The sequence below is a fragment of the Barbatula barbatula genome, assembly GCF_947034865.1.
Source record: "Barbatula barbatula genome assembly, chromosome: 18".
NCBI classification, from domain to species: Eukaryota; Metazoa; Chordata; class Actinopteri; order Cypriniformes; family Nemacheilidae; genus Barbatula; species Barbatula barbatula.
Window position 1 is genome coordinate 9,438,954 of NC_136781.1, and position 18,658 is coordinate 9,457,611.

At 38.3% G+C, this 18,658-nt stretch overlaps 1 protein-coding gene across 6 annotated transcripts in view; it reads right to left on the reverse strand.

The window, feature by feature from the left end:
- Positions 1–675: 675 nt before the first annotated feature.
- The window catches only part of ebf1a (EBF transcription factor 1a), a 103,995-nt gene continuing 86,012 nt past the window's right edge, over positions 676–18,658 (reverse strand). For 2 of the 6 annotated variants that reach the window (XM_079479766.1, XM_079479763.1), the window contains 6 exons: positions 12,646–12,711; positions 11,020–11,197; positions 9,915–10,094; positions 8,316–8,510; positions 6,986–7,054; positions 676–3,858 (listed from right to left, as the gene is read on the reverse strand). In XM_079479766.1, coding sequence (XP_079335892.1) covers positions 6,987–7,054; positions 8,316–8,510; positions 9,915–10,094; positions 11,020–11,197; positions 12,646–12,711 — 687 coding nt within the window. In that variant the 3' untranslated portion in view covers positions 676–3,858; position 6,986. Of the gene's footprint in view, positions 3,859–6,985; positions 7,058–8,315; positions 8,511–9,914; positions 10,095–11,019; positions 11,198–12,645; positions 12,712–18,658 lie in introns of all 6 variants that reach the window. The other 4 variants (XM_079479765.1, XM_079479762.1, XM_079479767.1 and 1 more) reach the window with 2 other exon arrangements.

Genomic DNA, 18,658 nt, shown 5'->3' on the forward strand with positions numbered 1-18,658 from the left:
TAATTCTGTCTGGTGATGTTTATTCTTTTTTTAAGCTAGCTTATAACTACCGATTTGTCTTCTAATGAACCCAGTTTGTCTTTTGATTCAGTGGCTGATGATATAAACTATCAAAACCTGCATATCATTAATGTTTCAGGGTCACCTGAAGCGCTCTTTTGAGCCATGTGCTGGGGTGAAGTTTGCGCAATGCAATCAGGTCAGCAGAAATCCCGCCGGTGACTTTTACAAGCTAATCAGATCAAGAGCATCTTACATTAAATATGCGAACAAAAAAAAGAGATAACTTTTTGCTGATGACCATAAATGCAAATGATGAGTCAATTAAATGCAATGTGGGATTCAATTAATAAGTTGAGGAGCCCATCATTAACATGTTTGCGAAAGTCTGAGCCCACATTCATTATGCTTTCAGGTACATAATAATTTAATGAATGGGGCTCATTAAAATGTGCTACTTTAAGGGGTAATGGTGGGTTATGTATAGGGGTAGACGGAAACTGGGCTGAGTCCAGCGAGAGATCGCTCCCGTGAGATAATTACTGATCAGACATCTGTTGGTGATGAGACAGTAAAAAAATAAAACACTTGTAATGTCTATGTTGCTAACATGCCCCCAACATCTGCTTCCCACTTCCACTCAGCCTAAGAAACACAAAAGACTAATAACACAAATCACAGACAAGAAGAACTTTAATTTAATATTGTGGACTTTGAAAAGTTATTTTACAACTTTCATCAAAAATGATAACAATCTATACAGTAGTTTTTGTCTTGAGTTTTCCTATCAATAGAACGGTTCAGTGTGTATCCAGTCAAAAATGAAAAGCACAAACAAACAAACACAGCATTAGGAGGCAGAAAAAGGAGACCAGCTTTTTGGTTTGAGTTCTGTTTCGTATCAAATTCTTGTTGCTTTATCAGAGGCTCATCTTAATCGCTGTGATGGAGCCACTAACAAAGTAATCATTGTGTAACTACCGCATTTGTAATTATAATCACATGAAAAGAAAAATCCAGCTCACAACATAAAAGAAGTGGCCAAAACAGGCCTCCATCTTCAGTCCTGTTTGTTTAAAAAGTCCTCTCGCACATAGACCCCACGCTGGCGTATTAAAAGCCACTTTTCTAGTTAGATGGCAGATTGCAGACACACGCTACAGAATGACACTACTTAAACCATTCATGAAAGAGCCCTGAAGCTTAAACATTCACGGTTCCATTGGCGATATTGTTACAAGGCCCAAGAAAGAGAACTGATGTGAGAGTGTAACAGACTGGCTGTCAGCACCTCTGCCCCGGGGGCGAGGCATTGTGCTCTGATATAAGTCATCTCGCTCGGGGTGAGAAATATGTCGACTGTACCTTATAGAGAGCTGTAGAGCACGCAGGGTTACGTGCACCTCCAGCTAAAGTGTAATATCATCAAAGCTTCACCTTCAGAGCTAATGGTGACACTGTAGAATATGGCTTTTAGCTTCCCCCTTAACTTGAACGTGGCGGACATTACTATAACATCACAAACGGAAATAAAATTAAAAGGCAGCGTTTTACTTTAAATTAATGAGAAAGTGCAAACCACAACCCAATGCTGCAACATAAAATCTGAAACATATAGTCTCTCTTCAAAATACAAAGTTCCTTCTCATTATCCTTCATACAAACAACTGAAAACTGACAAAAAAGTCTTTGCTTTTAGGTAAAAATGACCAATTTGTGCTTTTCGCTGTTAAAAATGATATTCCCTTAAGGGACTCTGTGGCTACCGTGGTGGTGGTTGTGAGATCTGTACAAATGATTGTACGCTTATGGGTTTGCATTGTTAAGGCATCTATACTGCTGGTACTGATATGCGCGGAAGAAAAAATGGAATAGACAGATCTATAAGCAGGCATAAATAATTAGATAAATAAAAAAGGAAAAGAAGAAACAGGGAATAAAGTATAATAAAACGTCATAACATCCTTCTAGATTTGACACACAAAATAAAACCATCACTCTCATAGAAGAGACCATGCATATTATTACAATAGTACAGATTCTGTAAGCCTCGAAGAAAAAAAGATATAGATTTATATATTCATCATATATATATATATATATATATTTATATATTTAAAAATCTACATAACTGAATGCTGTGAGATGCTACGTTTTTGCCATACATTACAAATTTCCAAAAGGAAAACAATTGTTTTTAACTTACAAATTATACAAAAATAGACAATGACTTTTTCACGAATAAAACTTAAAAAAATGGAAGCCAAGCAACATGATACAAAACATGGACCAAAATGGAGACATGAACAATAAAAACCAGGCTGGGTGATGAAAGTGAACAGATCACAAAAAGTATTTAAAAGAAGCTTTGGGGAGAAAAGAAATATACAAAGTCTGGATATACATACATTATTTATATGGATATTTTACAGAGATACCCCTCTTTTTTCCAGAATCCATGTTTCTTGTTTGTAGTTTGCTGATGTTGGTGAGATTTTTGTAATGTATTACATAAACTCATTATCAGTGCTGTTAAGCTGCCTTAAGCCATTTTGAGATAGAAAAAGACTTTGGCAGCAGAAAGTAAATCTACAAAAATAGACGACCACCAATCTTAGCCAATCAAACTGCTATATGTTGGGTGTTTGACACATTTGAAGAGCATTCTACACAATGCTGTTGAAATTTAGCCAAATTCAAGTTATGTCCCTCAAAACAAGCCAAAGAAACACAAGGGGGGTTGTTTTAACAGTCTGCTCTGATACACTTCATTTTACCTACATCCTTCATCAGTGACACAGCAAACCAAAAACATCAAATCTACATCACAGTTTAAATTTTTCCATGAACAAAGCAAAACAAAGATAAAAAGTCATCATATGTCATCACATTCTTTGAGCACGCATACAATTCATAAGATTTTAAAAGAACATGAAATGGCAGCTGGGGGCTTTTGTCCCTTTCCTTCAGTACAGTTGTTTGTTTACTGCATATCTCTGCTTATCAAATATTTGTCTTAACATAAATACTTTCATCGTCATATCATATTTAAACAGGATTAATCTCTTTGAGAAAAGATCTGGGCCTGAGCGAATAGTTCACCAAAAAATTAGAGCATGACAGCTTTTAATAACTTTTAAATAGCTTTCGTACATCATAACCATACCGGCTGGTACCCAGATGCTTCGGGTTTGACTCTTTGCTCGAAAATTATGATACAGAAGTGAATATGGCGAGTATGGTTTAACTTTGAAAAAAACAATTATGGCAAACTATTTGTTGGCTTCTCCCTGGGGCAAAAATTCCCTCCTCTTGTTTTCAAGCAGTTGGCCTACATCTTCTCATTTCTGAACTCTGAGATTTGTGTGTCTTGGATTTTGCACAATTTGAAATGTATCTGTTTAGATAAAAAAACACTGGTCAATGTTAACAGAGATCTGCGCCATCGCTCATCACTGCTGCACAACAGCCAGCTCTCAAGAAACGTTGCGGCACACCCACTCCTAAAGTGTCACATTTGTCATACACGATAAGGTCCGTAAAAAAGGCATATGATCATTAAATTCATCAAAAAAGCCCATCAAATCAAAAGGAGATCCATCCCTCCATTCTGCATGGGTACGTGGGGAAATGTCCTTCTGCAGAGCAGTCCAGAACGTAGCTTAAAGACAAAAGAAAACAAACACCTTCTTCCCATAAAAAGAGATTCCTTTTTTTAAAAGGCCTGAGTTTTCGAAAGTTCGGTTTTCTTCTCCACCAGCAACTGCCTTCAGATTCTCTGGCAAGAGCTGAAATCAAATGTGCCTCTTTAGCAGCCCAGAAGCCCCTACATGGGAGGAACAATCATCCCTTGGATCACTAGTCATGAGAAGATAGACAGAGACAGAAGAGAATGGGAGAAAGAGAAGGAGAGTAAGCCACGTGATTGTTTAGTTTCATCTGTCATGCAATAATCCCCAAAGAAAAGCTGTTTAAGCATCTGGAGAACATATCTCAATATTGAAAAACAAGAAACAGCCAACCTGGCACAAAGAGAGAAAGTGAGGGTGTTTGCAATCTACCTCTGAAATAAACATTTCTTCCATTCAAACCATTCCCTATACAGTTACTGAGGTGTTGCGCAACAGCATGAAGTTTATTGGAGTGAATACAGTGGCCCTACACTCTTAAAAGTAAAGGTGCTTCCCGATGCAATGGAAAACCCTTTTTGTCCAAATGGTTCCATAAAGAACCTTTAACATCTGAAGAACCTTTCTTTTTCACAAAAGGTTTTTTGCGGCTAAAAAGGTTCGTAAGAAAGAAAACATTCTTTAAAGAACCGGGTCTTTGTTTAAACAAAAATGGTTCCTCTATGGCATCGCTGTGATGAACCTTTTAGGGTTTTTTGTAGAACCATTAATACGAAAAAGTTATTATATTATATTATAAAAGTTATTATATATAAATATATATTATCATGAGGCGAGTGTAGATATTTTAGTTTATAGTTTGTTAGATCCAGAAATTGTCTAAAAATCATTGTACTTTCAAAAGTTTGTTCTGAGAAAAGATGTAATTAAAAAAGTGCAAAAGTGATAATATCATTTTTATCTGTCCATGTCCCTGATGTTTAGTATAATGGCGTTGACTTAACTGCAAAAACTTTGGGGCCAGTGTATATTCAAATAAAAAGACATGGAAGACAATACACATGGATCGCATCTAAACAAAGAGACTATGGCTTAGGGTAAAATATGCCTTCAATCAGCTGAAGAAGGAGGGACAGAGAAAGTCTAAATGAAAGCAATAATACTGTATGTTAAGGAGACCCTGATCCTGTTCAGCCGTAATTCTCCTTGCTTTCGATCACAGTGAAGTTGTACATTAATCACAAGGATGTACAATTCCCTGAGAGTGGGTGAGAATAATCTTTATTCTGTATGATCCAGGGAGGTTGCAGGTCCTCTGTGTTTAATTGGAGTCATTGTCAGGATAAATAGTGACTTGCTTTACAGGCTGTATATCAGTCTTCCCATCAGGGAGCCATTATATGAACAATTCATCAATCCAATTAGTGATAACACTATAGGACGGCTTTGCAACGCATTAGCTAATGTTTCTCTCCCCTGAGGACAAAGCTGTATAGGTTTGGAGGAGACGTTCGGGATATTCTTACAGTCAAAGGACGGGACTTTAGGTAAGCATGTAGTTGTATAGCATGAGTGTATCGGACAAACTCAGTAAGGTGCAGAATTGATAAGGTGCAGTGGTTTAAAGGGATAATTCATCGCAAAATGTCGTTCCAAATTCTTGTGTGTAGCATAAAAAATGATATCTATCTATTTTCTTCTACACAATGAAAGCGAATGGTTACAACAGCTATTCTCGTTTCTCATTCATTTTCACTGTATCCACTTCAACATTTTTTGGGTGTACTATCCCTTTAAGAAGTTATTTCTTTTAAATACAAACCTTAAAATTATTGTTCCAGGTTTAATCTAATATAATCCACAGGCTTCAGTCATATATAATAACATATCTGTCCTGAATAAAACTAGTATGTTTGTATTTATTATTATTTGATGAAACCTTTTTTTTAACAGTGCCTTTGCATTTCTATGAGCGCCTGAGTGTTTATTGCATGTGCCTATGGGGACTGACAAACATTTTTTGCGAACATTATTTTTATGAGACAATTACAAACAAACAGCAACACTAATAAAACGTGCTCACACTGTATACACAGCCTGACCCAAATTAACTTGGTTGCCAACACTTAAACAAAAATAGCTTCAGCTTAGATAAATAATTTTTGTTCTCAAACATTAAGCAACTGTATGTTCAGTCCAACATTTGTCTCTGTTCTATTCATTATTGGCCGAGAGAGAAGCTCCCATGAGCACCGAGAAGTGTTTCTCTCTCCTTTCCTCAGCAGGCCACATCACTGTACCAGATTTGTCATGTAACATATTGGCTTCCTATTGATTTCCTCTCTCTGGTCCCTCATCTCTAATTCCTGGGTTATTTCCTGAGTGTCTCTGCCTCATTTGGAATGGAGAAAAAAATGAGTGGTGACCGGCAATCGGTCATCAGGTCAGAGTGCCGAGTGCATATCAACACACGGAAAGGAAGCACTCCACATTCGCAGATAAGGAATGTCTGCCTCAAACACTCAATTACTTTTATATTGTCTCAGTGTGATCTCGAGATATTTAAGATCAGCGCTCAGGGCAAAATGCTACAAAGAGAGTAACTGTCATGAATATTGGGAAGTTGATATAATTGCATTGTTTCAGATAACAGTCAACGTATGTTGTTATTGACGTCAGACAGTAATACAGTTGTGGGGTCAGTTGTGTGTCAGGAATAGTCTGGGATAAATTTCACCCAACATAAGTTGTTTCGCAAGAAAAATAAAAATCTTATGTATTAATCGCGATAAATCGTTTCCAAAATAAATGTTTGTATTTATATATTATATACATATAAATGCACACACATCCATGTAAATATAACAAATATTGAAATACATACATACACATTAATATCAGAATATAATTTATATTAAATATATACATGCATGTTTGTGTGTTTATATATACATATAAATACAAGCCACACACAAAACTATAATAAAAACATATGTAATATAGTATCTATAATTGATTAAACATGTGTGAGACGTGATCCAGACACTTCACCTATTTATTATTTTAAATACAATTTAATGTAACTGACTTATGGTTTAATAACTGACAGAACCCTTCGTGTACTGCACCCACAGCCACAACTAAACCAGGATAGGAGCTGACACAGAAAACAGGAAGTCAGACAGGAAATGAAACACATATGGCAAGCATTTAACAACACACAGCTGGCCCCGGTGAGCGAGCATGAGGAGGGCGAGCCAATATGAAGAGGATGCGCTGAAAGCCACCCTGACGGATGGGTTAATGGATAGAAAAAGAAGATGGTGAAGAAAGAGGGTAAGACAGGTGTAACGTACTTCAGGAAAAGGCCAGTCCCTGCAGGGAGCTGGAGTTGGAGTACTTGCTAGAGTCCACAAAGGATTGATCTACTGGAAGCAGAGTGAGGGAGCAGAGGGACGGGGGAGGAAACAGAAAGAGAGAAAGAGAGAGTTATTTCTTTAGTGCAACAAAAGATGAATTCGGTCACAGAGGAGCAAATGTACAAACAGATTACCGCAAGTTAGGACAAAATGACAGCTGTCTGGGTGTTAGACGAGAGTCAATCAAAACACTTTAAAATAGAAATGCAGGCCTGAGGGGAGAGCTTGCACAGGACGCTTTATTGTGCACAATGTTTGGATTTCAAAAAACTTGTTTATGGGTGCGTAACCACCCACCCACCCGAAACACTGTTCCTAATATATCCTTATCCTTCTGACATGATCTGACTGATCCATTGCTTTAAAACTGACATCTCTGTGCTGAAAAAGTTTAACTATTTCAACTTTGTCTTTTAAACTTACAAACACTTGAAAACGTGTGAAGGTTAGGAGAGGTCTGCCTGGTCTATGTTTACTAAACAATAAAAAAGACAACAGAATGCGTCCTGTGAGAACGGCCCCTTTTCTTGCACAGAATTTAAAAAATCTGACAGCACTGGCTTCCAGTATTGTAAACAAAACCAAAATACAGTTAGATATTTAAAGGAATTGTTCACTTTCAAAATAATTTAGTTTTCTAGCGAAACGATCAGTCATTTTCTAATGATAATTAAAATGTATATGCTTCATAAACACAAATGCTCGCCTTGCTCTGTTCTGCAAAGTGGCTTACGACTTCACTTAATCACGTTGAAATGGTCACGCTTGACGTTGGTAGGGGAGAGCGAGAAAATTCATCTCACCTTCTCCTCCAAGTTCAAAATCGTCCGATATCGTTGTTTTATCTTTTAACTCCTTTTTTTGGTAAACGCCGTTTGCCTTAGAATTTGCACGTTCAATTTGTAAACACTGACTCGTGAGCACGCTTTGCAGATCAGAGCAAGGTGAGCATTTGTGTTTATAAAGCATATAATTTATTTTTACTGATTGTTTCGCTAGATAAGACCCTTATACATCGTCTGGTATCGTTTAAAGCCCTTTGAAACTGTAATTGGACAACCGTTTGGAGTCCATTGAAGTCCATTATATGGAGAATTATCCTGGAATGTTTTCATCAAAAACCTTAATTTCTTTTCGACTAAAGAAAACATTTATAATCATCTTGGATGACAACAGGGGTGAGTAAATTATCATGAAAATGTATGTAGAAAGTGAACAATTCCAGCTATTTTTACATGTCTGATGGATATTCGGCTGTATCTCTCACCTTGGAGGCCATTTCCATTGGCACTGGTGCAGGTAGGGGGCGGTGAGACCTGGGGCCGTACGACGGGAGCAAAAGCGCTTTTCTGTTTAACAGCGGACACCATGTTGGCCGGGGAGAAAGAGAAGATGCCCGAGGAGCTGCTGCAGTTGGAGGGAAGACTGGTGGAGGAGGCCATAGTGGGACTGGAAGGAACAACTGATGAGAAGAATGAGAAGTGTGAAGAGAAGTGAGAGGTGAGAACAACATGCAGACAGCAGAGACTGAACACCTGAGGCAAACATATACAGTGAAAATGTTCTTGAGTAAAGTTGTTCATGAAAACAAAAGGGTCAAATCAGATTTAGTGGAAATTGGTAACAATTGCAGAGTATATTATTTTGTGAGGTGACCTGATAAAGTAACTAAAAAAATGTGTATGTGGTGTCATGATAAACAATAGAATAGAATAGAACAGAACAGAACAGAACAGAACAGAACAGAACAGAACAGAACAGAACAGAATAGAATATTGAAACAGTATTGTTTTATGAGGTACTGTAACAAATAAAAAAAACAATGCAGGAACTTAGAGGACTAATTCAAAATATATTTATATTAATCCTTGTTCAAATAAGGTTGATTTCATGAAATTTATGGTTCCTGGTCACAGAACATAAAGGACCATCCCTCCCCTGTCCCAACCCCACCACTTCTCCTTTTGTCTATTAATACACTAAGTGCATTTTCCCCCTCAACGATTTTACAATTACTACTGTCGTATTTCTGCCGCTCTTTTATAACCTGCTCTACCTTTATTGTTGTTATTATTCCACGCTTAAATTTTATGGCACTCCTCCAAGTAAATTCTCCTGATAGTGTCATAATCCATTTATGAAGGCCTAACTAATCAATTAATGAAAACTGGAGCCTACAAAGCCCACTCTCTCACATTGATTGAAAGTGTCAGCGTGGAGTCAGTGAGCCTGTTAAAATACTTGTTAACATCTCGGAATCAAAGTAGCGAAGTTGAATTGCTTCTCCTGCAATTAGTTTATTGATTTAATTAAGACGCTTTAATTTAGAAGCCGCACTAGAAGATTGGTGTTATACGAATGGCTAAGCATTATAGACAGGCTCTGATCATGTCTGAAGACAAGAGAGGGTGGGGGGATTTAATTTCACCTCTTAAAGAAACTGACATAAAAACAGAGATTGCTGTGTGGCTCTGTCAGGACTTACACATGTTTAGACAAATACATTTTCATTTAAGTTCACTGTAATTTCAGACCACTGTATAAGCATTTGTGTTTAGGTAACTGGACTGGATACATTTCTTGACACCCCACAGTGCCACATGACTTTTCATTGATAAAAATTTCCTCCGTTTGACCAAGTACAATAATACATTAATAAATTTGTTTGTGAACACCTCTATTTGTATTTTAATTTAGCCTCTAGAATGCTGAAACATATTTTGGGTTGGAACTACTGACTACTGACTGATTTCTACAGTACATGCAACTAATCCTAAAATTGTTTTTACCAGCTAAGCCTTGAAAAAAGTAAAAAGAGAAAAAAACAAGGGAGAGTAAAAAAATGAGAGAGACGTTTATTACTCACTGGCATAAGGAGAGTTAGCAGCAGAGCCGTTGAGGAAGTTTGGTGATCCACCCAACGTGGTCATGCCTGTATTGCCGTATCCGTTCATACTGGTGGAGACAGTACTGTAGCTGCTCTGCTGGGGTGTTGAGCTCGGCACATAACCGTGAGGAGAAACACTGCTCGTGTTTCGACTGAAACCTGAAACACAAACACAGAATCACATGAGAATCTGATGAGAGGAGCAACATATGCAATTTATGTTAAAAAAGACACATTGCAATTTCTGTATGGAAAAGGCACCTGCTGAAATAATTTAGATGATCTGATCACAAGTGGTCAGACAGATTCTTTTTTTGACATGAAAGTAACATGAATGTCTTGATATCAGATTTGTGATTTGTTTGATCTCATGATTTCTTCTCATATTAATGTTCAGAAGAAGTTCTAGGAAGTCTTGTGCATGCATATGTATGGAACTGGTGTATGAAACACGTTACACCACAGTACACTTTGTGTCAACCACTTCCAAATGTGATAAAAGCGACCCGGTTTTTAAAGGTCATGTTTACAACTGCACTGTCCACTCGGGGTCAGATCAGTCAAAACAGATATTAACACCACAAGAATGAATCTCCTGCTTTATAGAAAATGCCTGTTATAACACATTCGTGTGTCAGTATGATACAAGAGACAAAGAGGATATAAGGAGAATATATGGACTATAAATATGTATCAGAATATTAAATGCTGACATGGGTGAAAGCAGCAGGAAGTTTTCGCTGCAGGAGTCCCTGCTGTCTGGTACAAAGGCAGCGCTCATCCCTGCACTGCTTACTATTCATTCTTCCTTTTATCACAACGCTGATAGATTACTGCTGACTTTACACAAATCATTCACTGTCACAGAGGCAGAGGAGTGCTGAGGTAACGGAGCCTTGAGGTTCAGGGAACATTGCTGAAAGGTTGTATCTGTCTGTACACTGTCTATCTCTGTCATCTTCGCCCACTTCCCTAAGCACCATGTTCTATCTTCCTGCAGCTGTGCCTTTCTTTGTTTTGCACTCGCATGTGCACACGTATTAAAACGTGGGAAAATCAAGCTATTTGTTAAATGGACTCTCACCCTGATTGGCTGCTTGTGTGGACTCGGACACATTGACTGCGAGCTGGCTGTGGAAGGAGTTCACTCCCATCATGCCAGTGTGGACTGAACTGTTGGCCAAACCCGACAGCTGGTTGTGACTCCGTGGGACGTTGTAGAGTGCTTCTGCGATATCGGCTGCTCTTTTTAGAATGATCTCCTGTAGGGATCAACACAGCAAGGATTAGATAGATGACATGATTAGAGGGACAATAATAAGAAAATGAGTGGCCAAATTCTGAAATGAAGCAATGGGGCAACTTGGGAAATGATGATTTAAAAGGGCATAGCTGTATTTGTAAATATGCAATAGTTCAGATTTGAGCTTTGAGGTGCCTGGCTGATGATATTGAAACAGACTTCATCGTACACTCTAGAGTGCTGTGAGCATCAAATACATAGTTCTTTCTCTTTACATCATTATATTAATAACAGCAGTAAATAACAATATCACACAAAACATCCATGACAATAAAATTATTAATAACTCAATAAACATACATATTATAAAGCCTTATAAAGCAAATATACGGGCCCATTATACACAATAAGAGAAAAACAGATATATACAAACAGAAGCACCTTATATTTTTAAAATTTTTATCTGCACTGTATTTTGTAGTATTTAAATATTCATTAAAACAGAAATCTCAAATTCTTTGCATGGACAGTACAAAACATAATCGCATCTCTTGACAGAATGAGTCAATGCACTTTTTACACTAAAAAACTAAAACTATACTCAATCTGGTATGGAATGAGATGCTCATCATTTGGGGTTGATGGGGGAGGACTGAACGTTGTGGTGGGTCTCATCATAATTCACCCTCATAAAGATGACAAGAGCATGTGTATGAGGGGATAGGGGTTCCAATGAGGGAGCTCTTTGAGTGGTTCGTGCACTGGCCAGCCTAAATAATTCAGCACGGATGCTCTCCTGCTCAACCCTGCAATCGATGAGCATGTGCCCTCCATTCTCAGTTCATAACTGATCTAACATTGAAGATGCCCTTGTGCTCCTCCTAACCAATGAGAATGAGCTCTTGAGGAATTACATTGGGGGATTCATGCTGAGGGGATATTACAGATGACACTCTTAAAGCTCAGAAATGGATTTAAGTGCTAACGAAAGATAAAAAAACTAACATTTACACTTATTTTTTACACTATTTTTATAACTCAAAGTTCTTCGACTCATCTACGCTATGCTTATGTAAGTGTTTATGGCTAGGTATACATTTGTCTCCTAAAATGAGAATTGTGTCATCACTTTCTCACCCTCTTCAAACCTGTATGACGTCCTTTCGTCTGTAGAACACAAAAGATGATATTTTGAAAAATATTATTAACCTAAATTGCCGGTACCCATTTATTTCTATTTTGTGGACAAAAACAGTGCAAATAAATGGGTACTGCCGGTGTTCGGTATCCAACAATCTTCAAAATATCTTCTTTTGCGTTGTACAGATACAGAAAGTCATTCAGGTTTGAAATGACAAGAGGCAAACATGACAAAATTCTAAGTTTGGGGTGAACTATTCCTTTAAGGAGACCCAAAATATGTAGTGCTGCTGGTCCACGTTGCCATGGTATTTGCTTGCATCTCACCTGATTATTGTGTGGCATCCCATATAAAGCTTCAACGAGATCTGCTGCCCTCTTCAGAATCACCTCCTATGTGAGAGAAGATGAAAGGAAGCACTTTAGCTTACCTTCTCTCACAGCACATCAATAAAACAAACTTCTTTTTGTAATCACCTTGATTGATTCAATTAACCAATGCACTACATTCAATTTTCGTGTCGAACAAAATAACTTACAGTACATTTATTGAAAGGACAGTCCCTCTAGTACAATCCTGGTTAAGTGTCTTGCTAAAGGGCACAACAGTAACAGGAGATTACAGCAACTCTGTAGCAGTTCATAGATCGCCCTATCAGGTTTTGAACATGTGACCTTTGGGTTGATCGTCTAGAGGTTCACACAACACCCTTAACACAAACATTTGCACATATAGTCATACAAGAACGATTGTGCATTATCTACTCTAGAGCTTCGTACCATTATTATTATAAATACAAAATACATGACCACAAACACATTTAAAGCAAATACATGTATGTTTGCCCATGCAAACGACTTCTCAGCAGGAGGAGTGGGCTACACCAGCACTATTTTCTTTCTAGGTAATCGACTTTCACACCCCTAACAAAAACCTATTTATTACAACCCCTTTACACATTAAACATTTATTTACAGTGTTTTTACTCTGTGTATTCATTTTATTTCCTCTAACCTCTCTCTTCCCCTCTCTTTTTAAACCCTGAAGCACCAGCGGCACCCTTTTTAAAAGTTAATGTGCTGAGGAAATAAGCTCGCAGCGCGACAACCAGAAAATTGTTCTCACCCTCCGTGTGTAACCCTCGCTGCGAACAAGCCCCCGAGCATGTGTGCCTGCCTGCCAGCCGACATATTGCCTTTCAATCAGACCCCCGCCCCTCCATCCCCCACCCCGGTGGCCCCAGACGCAACTCACAGACACGAACATGACGAGGGGGTCAGCAAAGCAATAAAGATTTTTAGTGCGCTGTCCAAGGTGCTAAATTCACTCAATAATGGGAGCTCTGGCACTGCGTTAACCCCTCGTTAGGGGTGCTTTGCGGGGGAGGCGCCCGTCTCAACTTGCCCGGTCTCAGGCTGGGTGATTGAGAGAAGCGAGGGAGCCTGGGGAGGCCTAAAGTGGTGCTTTAGTATGGATGTGTGACTACCACGAGCTCTCTCCTCCTTTACCCTCTTTCAGTACTGGATGGAGAAGGAACATAAGGGATGAGAAGCATTAGTCCATGGCCGTGTCCCCCGCTGCACCGGCATAGTGTCATTTATTCAGTGTAGCTCTATATTTGTTCTTAGTTGTATATCTCTCGCGCGCTCGCTCTATTTCCTTTGTTGGAAATCGATCTTCTGTCATTACCATATTGGGGGTGATGGTGGGGGGTGGATGATCTGTTGAGAGGGTAAATCCAATAAGGAAGGGGACAAAAGTTTGTCCAGATAAACAAATAAATGCTATTAGTACGGGCCGTGTGTGGTGGCCCTGTGTCTGGAAGCACAGCCCATTTCCTGGGCGAATATCAGGGCTTCCAGTAAGGGCTGAGCAGAGAGCCAGGAGCGGTAAACAGGAAAGAAACCTGATCTTGGATCTGCATGTCTGTATAGCTGTCTATCAGTCAGAGGCATCATAACCCGGATTCGTCCCTCCCCCATCTCTCCAACCCCTTTGGTCTGCAATACGGCTAAAAGCAGGACGACTATGAGCTATGAGGACTATATAAGCGTCCCTTTAACTAAGACAGGTGTTTTCCAGATTTGTTTTCCATCAACGGGAAAGCTGAAACGTATGGATACACATTCGTCGTAATACATACACAAGCACATAAATGTGAATGACCAAACAACCTCAGGCGTAATGTTTCGAAGATGTATAATATCAAATAGCCACACAGCAGCAGTGCCCAGCCTCCACATTAATGCGCTTCGGACATTGAATCTGTTCCTGTGTGTAAATTATGGTGGCTAGTAATATGATATACATTCATTAGGAAGGGGACTGCTGAAAAATGAAATAAGGCCCAGGTCACATCTGGAATGTTAAGGCAATGGCGTCTGTTCATTTACAAGGAAGCCAGGCCTGTAAAAATATGACAAATCTATTCCCGTGCTTGTTCATTTGCAATTTTATCATCTCCTAATGTTCTATTAGAGCAGTAATACCAGCGGGGTCACTGTCGTTGTTCATGCAGAAAGGAGCGCGGTGGTGATGTCATACTTCCTGTTCTGCTCCTCTGACCTCATGGACTGCTATGGTCTGATTTTATTAGCTTAACTGAGGTCTGTCACAATTACAGCTGGAAATGACGCAAAACAACAACAAAATTATACTCACACAGACTATTTCAGAATATATCTCAAGTATGTTCTTTGAAAAACTTTAGAAAAAAGTGAATAGTGAAAATCAAAGACATGTGGCCAAAGACATGGTCATAAATTACTTTTACATAGTACATATCACTGTTTTGTTTAGATTATCAAAGTTTTTATAAATCTTATAATTATGAAATTTAAATGTGACCTTAATTTAACAATAAGAAAAAACAATCCCACAAATGCCCACACAGAGTGCACACAATTCAAACTAAATCCTAGCGGGGTGTATATACTGTATATCTGTGAATTAGTTCAAGCTAACCACACAGACTCATGTGCCTCTATCTGTTTGCATTAACTGTAAATGCATGGATCAAACATTGACCACACTGGTGTGTATGTCATGCCGTTTACACCTATCAGGGCTGCAATCCATTTTGATGAAAGGGGGCTATCATATAGTGAAGCATTCCTTATCCTGACTATAATCAAATCTTCAATTTCAAACACAAAATTTGTTGCTGATGTAAGAGATAAGATACTCTCAGCTGTGAGAATTAAAACTTTGACTTTTCCCAGAAAAATGGGTTGTAATCTGATGTAAACATCAGATCTGTATGGTGGAATTAGTCATTGGGAAGCATGAGGTCACTCTGAATTTGTTTATCAGAAACATGTTTTTGTGGTATTATATAAAATGGATAATTCCCACTCGGAATCCGGATAGATTTACTGTTAATAACCACCTGTCTATATTATGCAAGTTGCTATGGAAATCATTTGGCGGCTACAGTCAGTCCAATGGACTCCACCAACTTTGCTTACTAATTTGTTTTTTTCTTATTATTTTTAATAATGAACTGTTTACTGAACATTTTTTGAAAACATTACAGTTCATTAATGATATATATATATATATATATATATATATATATATATAATAATTATGTTATAATTAACAATACATGTAACAAACTAAATCTCATTGTTTAAATAATATGTCACTGCAACATAGCTTATCAATGTATCCATATACATATTAACAAAGTCATTTATATACATATTTATGAAATCAACAGACTACAGCAAGTCAAGCCAAAGCTTTCTGTATATAGTTTATGGCTTCTCATGCTAATTGTTTATACATCACCTCAGTGTCCATTGACTGGATCGTATTGGGCGGTCACGGTGAAGTAGAGCAGCATGTCCATTCCATGCGTATATGAGCACAGCAGATGCTCAGTTCTTTGACTTTTGCTTATCTACCATGCTTATCTAACAAAAATCAAATATCCTCAGTCCCTCACCCCATCACCCTTCCCCCCCCATGTCTTCCATCCATCAATATCTGCTCATCATAAATATCAGTCACTGTGCTCTTTAACTAATGTGGCTTCATTGCATAATTCATATTCTCTCTGGACCTAAAAGGTTACTGTCTGAAAGTCAATAATAACCTGTCTATCTGGATAGGAACAGCACAGAACGCAGCCACCAAAATTTCAAATCCTGAGGAACGCATCATTTCCTTATCCATGTTAAAAGGTCCAAGTGGCCAAGTTTCACAAGAGTTTAAGACAGGTTTATATTTTCTAAGAATATGACATATTATGGATAAAGATTTAACCACTATGCTACCAAAGAACACAAGGTTTTTCCTGGAAGCACAGATTGAATTCAAGACCCTGTGGAGGAGCCAAAGAGGGATCAGGTGGATGTGAAGTGACAAGGAAAATGTGGGAAACAAATGCTGGTAGAGAAAACGGAGAGAGCAAACAAGGCCAAAGTATGGGTGTGCTGGACACGGGCCAGGTGCATTGATGGATTCTGTAGCCTCTGTAAGGGTAAAAAAGCTCCCCAAGCAATTAGGAACTTTCTACTCCTCTTAGAGGCACAAAAAATCAGCATTTCTTTATATGTTTTGAGCGCTGAACTTGAAATGAAGTCTGTATACTGAAAGATTTTTTTTATGAAAAGGGTTATCAACAGGGGCCATGACCCTCTAGGGGGCCTGTGGCTGTACTGAAAGGGTTTGATCTAAAACCATCATGAAGCAAAAATATAACATTAAGAGGTCAATTGGATGTTTTAGATACAAAGATTATAAAATTTTCTCACTTACATTTAAATATTATAATTTAAATATTAAAATAAAAAATAAGCTAAATACAAATAAGACTATTATAAGCCAAGCCTAAAATTATAAGCCAGGCCTTAAATGCAAAACTGTTTATTTAATGTATGTACCTAATCTCTTTATCCATTAAAGAGGGCTTGTGGCCTCAAAAAGTTTGAAGACCCCTGCATGTTCACTGCTCAGGATGACATGAACACTTTTATTTGTTCAATTTCATTTTCACCAGTACCAGCGTTTGTCGATAAAGCTGTTATTAGAAGCGTCTCCGTGTGATAATTCAGTTTTCCAAAATTTCATAGAAAAACGCTCTGTAATAAATTACACAGCTCTGCAAACATAGTAGCATGCTTGTTCAAGGACCAAGAGAAACAAGTTAACCTGCCGTGTTCCACACTTGGCCCTCACCTGTGATTGAGTCCAGCAGTTTAGAGAAGTGCCGTCAACAAACTGTTATTGCCTCAATAAAGGGCAAAATCAATAGTGCTGAAATGAGTGGCCGGGCGCAGCAGCCGACGCTGTTAATAACTCGCTGCGAGTGTAGGAACAAGAGGAGGAGGAGGAACAGAAGAGAGATGCATAAAACTACTTGTAGGAAGTCAGGATAAAATCCATCTGCTAACATCAGCCTTGTCTCAACAATCAAGCGGACACGTAGGGGTACACGAGAAATGATTTCTCATTTACCCTTCTTTCTTTTCTCTCCTCTCTCTCAAACGCGGCCATGGCTTCTCTTCCCCCGTGTGGTGACTCAATTATTGTTGGGCGAGCAGTAATAAAGTGAGGGCTGTGGTACCTTCGATCGGCTGACCTGTGAGAAGGCAGCACCGGACAGCTGACTTCACCATGATGGATCACCACACTCTCTCTCCATCTCCCTTACTGCCTGTGTTTCTTTTGTTCTCTCTCTCTTTCCCAAACAGGACTGTGCTATTGTTTAACATTGTGATCTGCAATCTTTGAATCAACCTTAAAGGAACAGTTCATCCAAAAATGAAAATTCTGTATTAATTTACTCATCTCAAGTTGTTTGGAAGAATGCTTGTAACCAAACAGCTCTTGGCTACCATTGACTAGGAAAAGATATTTGTAAATGTCTTTGTTCTGTTGATCACAAAAGAAGATATTTTGAAGAATGTAGGAAAGCAGCTCTGGGGGTCTTCTGAATAGCATTGTTATTTTTTGTACTATCGTAGTCAATGGAGGCTGAGAGCTGTTTGGTGACAAGCATTCTACCAAATATCTTTCTCTGTGATCAAATAAATGTATACAGATTTTAAAGAACACAAGGGTCAGTAAATGATGACAGAATTATTTTTTTGGGGTCAACTGTGTCTTTAAGTAATTGGGCACACAATGAATTATTTTGTGTAGGCTTTATTTTTAACATGTGCACAATATTTTATATACAGTAAATACATATACTGTATATTAACAAAATTGGTAAAGTGCAGTAAACTTCTACAAATATCTACTTCATGTATAGGAAGCACGCCAACCTGCTCAGGGACCCGTATGCTACATACAGTACCTCGGTATCCTAATATTACCAAACCAACATCT